Source organism: Monodon monoceros, unplaced genomic scaffold, assembly GCF_005190385.1.
Source record: "Monodon monoceros isolate NGI ecotype Baffin Bay Population unplaced genomic scaffold, NGI_Narwhal_1 Super_Scaffold_7, whole genome shotgun sequence".
In the NCBI taxonomy this organism is placed as follows: domain Eukaryota; kingdom Metazoa; phylum Chordata; class Mammalia; order Artiodactyla; family Monodontidae; genus Monodon; species Monodon monoceros.
The window spans coordinates 9,366,012-9,373,592 of record NW_021703784.1 but is presented as its reverse complement, the minus strand read 5'-3'; the positions used below and the strand labels follow the sequence as shown (position 1 = coordinate 9,373,592).

At 52.8% G+C, this 7,581-nt stretch overlaps 1 protein-coding gene across 1 annotated transcript in view; it reads left to right on the top strand.

Annotated features, from left to right (window-relative positions):
- The first annotated feature begins 812 nt into the window (after positions 1-812).
- GRAMD1B (GRAM domain containing 1B) overlaps positions 813-7,581 on the top strand; it is a 176,738-nt gene continuing 169,969 nt past the window's right edge. Inside the window, exon 1 of the mRNA XM_029209028.1 lies at positions 813-1,186. Coding sequence (XP_029064861.1) covers positions 813-1,186 — 374 coding nt within the window. The remainder of the gene's footprint in view (positions 1,187-7,581) is intronic.

Below are 7,581 nucleotides of genomic sequence, written 5' to 3'. Positions count from 1 at the left end.
CCCCTGCACCCCAAGTTATTCAGAGAGAGCACCTTTCTCAGGAGAGGAGATCCAGCCGAAGAGTCCCTAGTCTTCCCTCAACCCTGTATCCTGACTGAATTCCTCGGTTCCTCCCTTCCCCTGCTCCCCCTCAAAGAAAAAGCAGGGAGTTAGATTAATGAGAGCTGCCTGGCCAGCCGTCGCTTTGAGAAAGTTTGGGCTGTGATCCTATTTCATTCGGCTGATTGGAGCAGCCTTGGCTCGGAGGTAGCGTCCCTCCCCAGGGATCCCGGGTACAGTTACGCCAGCCGTTGCCGCCTGTGCACGCCCTTTCTGGACAGACGTGACCCCCGCTCCTCGCCCCGTGTTCCTCCTCTTTTGTTTTCATCCAGCGTCTGCTTCCTCTCTCTCTCTCTCCCTCTGCCTCCTCCTCCCGCCTTCTGCCTCCCTGCAGCGCCAAGACCGGCTCCCCAGCCTAGTCCGCCGAACGCAAACCGCTGAGAGTTTGCCGAGCCGCCCCTTGGGGCCCGGGCCGCCGAGTCCCGCTCGGGCACGGCCGCCGCCAGCCGGCGAGGGAGCGCCGCCGAAGGAAAAGCAGCGGGCGCCCGAGGGGAGCCCCGGAGGGCGGCCGGGCGGCCGACTTAGACTCCGGGGAGGTCGCGCCGCGAGCCCCCGCGCTCCCCCGCTCCCGCGCGGCGCTCCGGGAGACGAACTTGCTCCGCTCGCGGCTCGAGCGGCGAGCATTTCCTAACGTGAGAGGCCGGGCGCCGCGGGCGAGGGGCGGGGAGCGGGCCCGGCGGGCGGCGAGGCGCCGGGCGGAGGCGGCGGGCCCCATGCCGGCGGCCAACATGATGGAGAGCCTGCAGCCGCCCGCCCTGCAGGTGCCCGAGCCGCCGGGCGCGCCCGAGGGCAGCCGGGTCTGGTCCAGCTCGTCGACCCCCACGCTCCGCCGCCGGCGCTTCAAGATGCGCCGCACCAAGAATGTGCAGGAGCCGAGCCTGGAGGCCGGGCTGAGCCGGGACCTGCCCGGCGTCTTGGCCCCGGGCAAGGAGTTTCTGCAGCTGCCGTCCATCGAGATCACGCCCTCCAGCGACGAGGACACCCCGTGGTCCAACTGCTCCACGCCCAGCGCTTCCCCGCGCCGCAAACGCTTCCTCCTCCGCAAGTGGCTGCGGGTGAGTGAGCGGAAGGAGTGCAGCGAAAGCAGGTACGTGCCTGTCCCGCCCCAGCCGTCTTCCCTTTTCCTCTCCGGCCTCCCCACAGCCGTCGGGGAGGTGGGGTGGGGGGTGCCCAGGGCACCCCGGGGAACTTCGCCGAGGATTGCAGGAGCCCTTCGCCAGGGTGGACGGCTTCCCCACGTGTCACCCATCTCCCCAGTCCAGGCCGGGGGGCCGGTGAGTTTCCATTACACGGGTACTCGGGGCTTCATGCTGCGTTCCATCCCATTGGATCCTCACAGCAACATGAATAGTAACAGCCATAGCAGCTGATGTTCATTGAGCCTTTATCATTCTCGGTCAGTACGATGGGCACGTCACAGTCCATCTCCACATTTAATCCCCACGAAACCTCCTTGAGGTCGGTACTCCCTGTCAGTCCCATTGTACAGACAGGGATCCTAGAAGGCGAGAGAGGTTAAGTGGCTCCTCCTCTCAGACTTCAGTTTCTAAGCTCCATTTCAATGTTTATTATTTTATTGTTGGCCACCCCAGGTTGCCTTTCCTGGCCCCCATGTGTAGAGGAGGTGGCGGAGTATTCACACTGAGTGAGTCACATTTCTTAGACATCTAGGCCTGGTCCGCACCATGATGGTCTGTGCCAGCTACTTTTTGTCTGGACAAGCGTGGCATCTGAGTAGTCGGGGAGTTTGCTTTCCCTGGGCAGAGGACTGGTGTAGAAGACCATAGGGCAGCTCCACACAGCCTTGGCCAGGGGCTGTGTTTGAGCCAAGCCCATGGCCTGGTGGAGGAGGTGGGCCGTCCTCAGTGGCGCACTGATGTCTTGGACCCTCCGCATTTACCTTCAGGCTCTAGGGCCCTGTCTCCAAACAGTGGTCTTTGCCTTTGCGTGGGGCAGGCAAGTGATTGGCCACCTTCCCCGGGACTCCTCTTCCTAGTCTGTTCAATTCCATGCATTTCAGTTCAACAGGTATTTATTGGATGTTCTTGTGAGTTCAGTCTGGTACCAGCTAATGGTGCTATGGCCAGGAGGCAGGGAGGGAGGGTGGGTAGAGCTGGATAGAGTGTGGGGATGTGGAAGTTGAGAAGGAGGATGGGAAGAGACTTGGATAAGAAATCACGGCATGTGAGTTTCCCTGGTATTGAGGAGATGGAATCTTTGGAAGACACAGACTCTGTGTGCCATGTGGTACTGACTGTAAGGCAAAGAGAGGAAGAAGACTTCTGGAAGGAAGAGGCTCAAACCACAACATGTACACATAGGTAGTAGAAAACAGGAAGAATATAATGTCAGGGGCATGAGATCAGGAAAGGGGAACAGTACAGATGAAGGCATTGAACAGGGTGAGATGTGTCGTTGAGGGGACGCTGAGGAATTGGGCTGGGTTACGCAGATGGTGAGCGTTTTACGCCTGCCAGGCTTCCTTTCTCTTTTTTGGTGGTAATGACTGGATGTGGTTATCCCTGCAGGCGCAGATGTAAAGCTTTGTTCTGGGGCTTTTTGGGAACCTGAGGATAGCAATTCTTTCTGTACTCTTACTTCATCCTGTCACCTTTTCCAGAGAGTAGAGGGAAATGGGGCAAGCTTGGTGGGAGCTAATCTTGAACTAAAATAGTTCCTCCGGGTTTGTCAGCTTTCCCTCCAAATGTGAGAAACCCTAAAAGAGGCCCTATTTTGCTCCTGAGATTCTGCCATGTACACTGAGGACAGAATATGGGGAAGATTCTTACGCTGGTAGCCGGGGAAGGGATAGGGGAGGGTTTGGTTAGATTTAGGGAAGTCTATCTTGGTTTCCAGAGTCTGTCTAAAGGTGCAGTGGAGGGACTTCCCTGGCCGTCCAGTGGTTAGGACTCTGCGCTTTCACTGCCAAGGGCACGGGTTCGATTCCTGGTCCGGGAACTAAGATCTCTGCAAGCCGTGTGGCCAAAAAAAAGGTTTAGTGGAATCTTCATTTTTGTTGGAGCAGGAAACATACTTTTAAATCAGGAAGGGTTTTCACCTTCTAGGAGTAGTTTAAAAACTGACAGTTGGGGAATTCCCTGGCGGTCCAGTGGTTAGGACTCCGCACTCTCACTGCCAAGGCCCAGGTTCGATCCCTTGTCGGGGAACTAAAATCCCACAGGCCTCATGGCACAGCACACCCCCAGATGGCAGCTGTTTTCAATGGCGGCTTGCTGGATTAGAAGAATATATGCATATATGTATAAAAAGACAACCTCTGGATTTAAACCCAAGTTTGTCTGACACAGATCTCTACTCTTAACCACTGTTAAACTGCCTCCTGTTGGACTCTATCTCGATTGTGGCCAAAACAAAAACCCATCTCTTTTAGGCCTTGGAAATAGAAGGCTTCTTGGAAAGAAAAGAAGCGGTCAAGTGAAGGGGTGCTTGTAAATGGCCAAGACGATTCCCTGAGGAGGAATTGACATTTAGAGGCAATAGGGCACGAAGAGAACTGGAACTCAAGTCAGGAGACGTGGGTTTAAATTTTAAGTTCTGTCATTTCTTCGCTGTGGAACCTTGGGCACCTCCCTTCACCTCTGTTTCATCTTCTCCATCTGTGGATGAATGGGAGGTCTCAAGTGATAGACGTGAAACTGTTTTGTAAACGTCCTCTTGCTGTGCAAGGGGGAAGGATTATTGGCATCATTCTATGAGTGACTCACATGGAGTGGATGTGTGCTTGAGAGTATAGGTTACATACTCACGTGTCCTGGAGCAGCACCTGGGACTCCTCACACGTTACATGATTTGGATATGATGATTGGAAAGTGACCCAGCTCAGGCTTGGATTAGGGGGATGAGCACACCAGGCCCAGCGCAGCGTCCTTCCTCTTCACTGTTCCCACCCCAAGTCTACCTCTCCACAACAGAGAAAAGCCCCTTTGAGGCCTGCGATGCAATTCTGTCTGAGGTAGAAGGCACGGGGTCAAGAGGGCCTCAGCTTGTGGATTTTAACTGCACAAAGATGAAGATATAAAGAGAATCAGGAGACCCCTTTCTTTTCCTTAATCCTGGGAAGAAAGAAGTAGAGAAAATGGTGAAGTTAGTGAAGACCTTGGGGGCCAGTACTCTGAGTCCAATTTTCTCTGTTTCATCCTTGGATCTTCACTGTTTAGCACTGTACTTGGCCTTTCGTCACGATCAATAGATATTTATTGATGGGTAAATTAATAACGATTGAGTGAATGATTCCTTTTTCTTTCCTCTTTGGAGTGAAATTATCCTTATTCGTGAATCAGGGAAAATTTCCTGGAGGACATGAGTCCAGAACTGAGTTTTTTGACGTGTGACAGCTTTATTGAGATATAATTTACATGCCATGCACTTCAGTCAGTTTTAAAGTACATAATTCAATGGTTTTAGTATATTCACAAATATGTGTAACTCTCACCACTGTCCATTTTACAACATTTTCATGACCTCGAAAAGAAACCCATACCCTTTATATATTACCCTCAATCCCCCTCTACTCCTTGCCCCCAGCCCTAGGCGATCACGAATCTACTTTCTGTGGAGAGCTGAGTTTTGAAGGGGAACCAGAAGCCTCTTGGTGAAGGCAGTTTGGGTGTGTTGGCTTGAAGATGGGGATGGATGACCAAGTGTGGTCTTGATGAGGGATGTGGAAAAATGAGGGTGGTGAGGTGATGGGCCGACAGACTATGATTTATGCTGAAGGGTTTGAATTTCAATTAGTCAGTCAGTCAACAAAGATGTATTGAGATCCTATGGACAGTGTGCTTTGTCTGCAAAGAGGATTCAACTCAATGGGGAGCCATTGTAGGTTCCGGAACCCAGGAGAGACATGCTCAGAATGGTATTGGAGGCAACGAATTCTTGCTGTTCTGTGTGAACCAGGTGCGAGGTAGAGGCCTGAGCCTTGCACTGTTCTTCCAGCACTTACTGTTACAGCTGGGAATTGTCATCTTAGCCACTGTTTAACATAAGGTGGCACCGTTTTTTGCTGGCCTCGTTGCCCTCTGAGCTCCACGGATAACGTAGTCTGAAGTTGATGGGGCAGGCTTTTAGAATTAGTACCTGCATGTCTGCCCAAATCCCTTGGCCATAACTGGTTGTGGTGATTGTTCAAAACCCAAATTGAGGATTAGAGTCCCTCTCTCACCTGCTGGATTATGGCAAGAGGTCAGAATTGGCAGAGACACAACTTTTGTGTCTCCGTGATGGCATCCTGACATCATTCTCTGGAGGGGGAAAGGAGAGCTGACAAGGGGCAAGGGTGTAGGTGTGGCTGCCTGACGGCAGGCTGCCTTTATGGGGGGCACAGAAGCGCTTCTCTGCTCTGTCTCCCCAGGCCGCCCTCCTTATTATTACCTCTTGCACCACTTTCCCATGGCAGCTCTGTCCCCTCTTCTGTGTGACACATCTACCCTGTCATGACTTCTGCTCGGCTGCACGCCTGACCTCAGGTGGCACCTCTCGCTGATTCTGCCGGCCTGGTGAGCCTGGTTATCTATCTGGTGCCAGTCTAGCTGGCACGTGGGTTTGCACATAATGATTATTCATCATTGGTATATTTATCGTAAGTCTTCATCCCCTTCCTCTGACCTTCGGAGGGAGTCTTGCTTTCGGTTTCAGCTCAGTTTCCAGGGAGGAGGCTGATGTGTGCTACATCCATCAGCTCCGTGTGGACCCTGACATCTGGGAGAAGTACAGAGTGTGGGAGGGAGGTAATTCATGTCTTTCTTCACACAAAGCATCAAACAGGAGACCTGTGATTTGTCAGCAGATTAAATAAATTATTGGTGCTGGATAAGGTTAAACTAGGAAAAACCTCTCTCCCAGACCCTTATTTCCTTGAGGGCGGGGACTGCATCTTACTTTCTGCTAAGCGCCTTAAATACACATTTAATCCTCACAACAAACCCCCAGGTGGGTTTTACAGCTGAGGAACCTGAAGTTCAGAGATTCATTTGCTCCTGGTCGCACAGAAGCAAGGGTGAGATCTGAATCACATTCTTTTGATTCCAGAGCCCGGGCTCTTTACAGCTACACTGAACCATCTCCCCAGGGCCTGGGAATAGTTGGCCCTTGCGTGTTTGAGATCACATCCACGTGGAAGGGGAGGTTCTGAAGGAGGTTGGGAGGATGGGAAGGCCACTGAGGATGTCTGTAGATGTCAGAGGTCAGAGGTCAGCACGGGGATGTGTGAGGGTGGTGCTACATGGCGTAGGTGAACTGCTCCGTGAGAAGCAGCCGACCTTGGGCTGTAGATGTGGTTTCCACATTCAAACAGTCTGTGGAAACTGAGAAGGTAGATCTAAGCCCTGTGGGCTGATTCACACTGGCCAGTTTCCTCCATGGCAGTTGGTATTTTGAGAGTTTCCGTGGTGGTTATGCCTCAGGAAGTGCCAGTTCCGTGTCAGGGGAGAGACTGGGATTTTCATGGGGCAGGTTAACAGGTGATAACCCTGCCCCGCTCGGTTAGTTTCTCCCAGCTACCGTCTATAGGCCAGTTGCTATGCTGGCCACTGATAAGTGCTTCTAGGGGAACTCTGGAGTTTTCCTTAGGGCGCTTGAATGGCTGAGCTGCCGGTGGGGCATTTCCTCCTTGACCCCAGTGGGTGAGCCGCTGGGCCCTGAAGCAGGCGTTCAGATACAGAGCCAAGCCGGCCTGGGAGCCTAGGAGTGCTGGCCTGGTTGCTGTGTGTACAAGAGCTTTACAAGGTCTGCAGGCTTTTCCTGGAGGCTTTGCTCTCTTGGGATTCTTTCCTCCATTGCCCATATCAGTGCAGTGACTCGCTAAGGGGCAGTTGTACCTATTGTGAAGGGAGATGCTTTTCAACACCTTTCAGGGCGGAGGGAGGTCTATGAGCTCTTGTCCTGTGACTTTGGAGCCTAAGGAACCTTCCTTCTCTAGGAGGAGATGGTGAGGCTTCCTTCAGGGATGCATAACAGAAAATCAAATGTGGAAGGAAGGCAGAATGGAGATGCTTCAATCTGGGGCTCAGAGATGTCAGGCCAGGCCTGCACCTGCCAGCCTCCATGCCACTGCGGGCAGCCAGGTGCCACCTCCTGAAGATAGCCCTGGTGTCAAATATTCTTCCCTGTTTTCAGACCATGTGTCTGGGTCATCTCATCAAAATCATCACTAGGAAGATGTGGCTGTTCCTTAGCTAAGACCAGTGGTAAAGAGGAGACAGAGGAGGACACCCATGGCTTTTTCATTTGAGGCCCTGATACATCTTTTGCGTCAGATGCTGTGAAGCCCTTTCTTCTGCATCCTTTGTACGTATTCTAACTGGCTCTGGTTGTTCCACCCTGATTTTGTGGATAAGATAAAGAAAACGGGTGATTAGGCACGTCTCACTGGCAGATCTGGGTTACACTTTGCAGCTCAGGCCTCTGACCTAAAGTCTGGGCTAATTTCTATCTGTCATGTCTCTGGAGCTTCTTCCAGCCTGG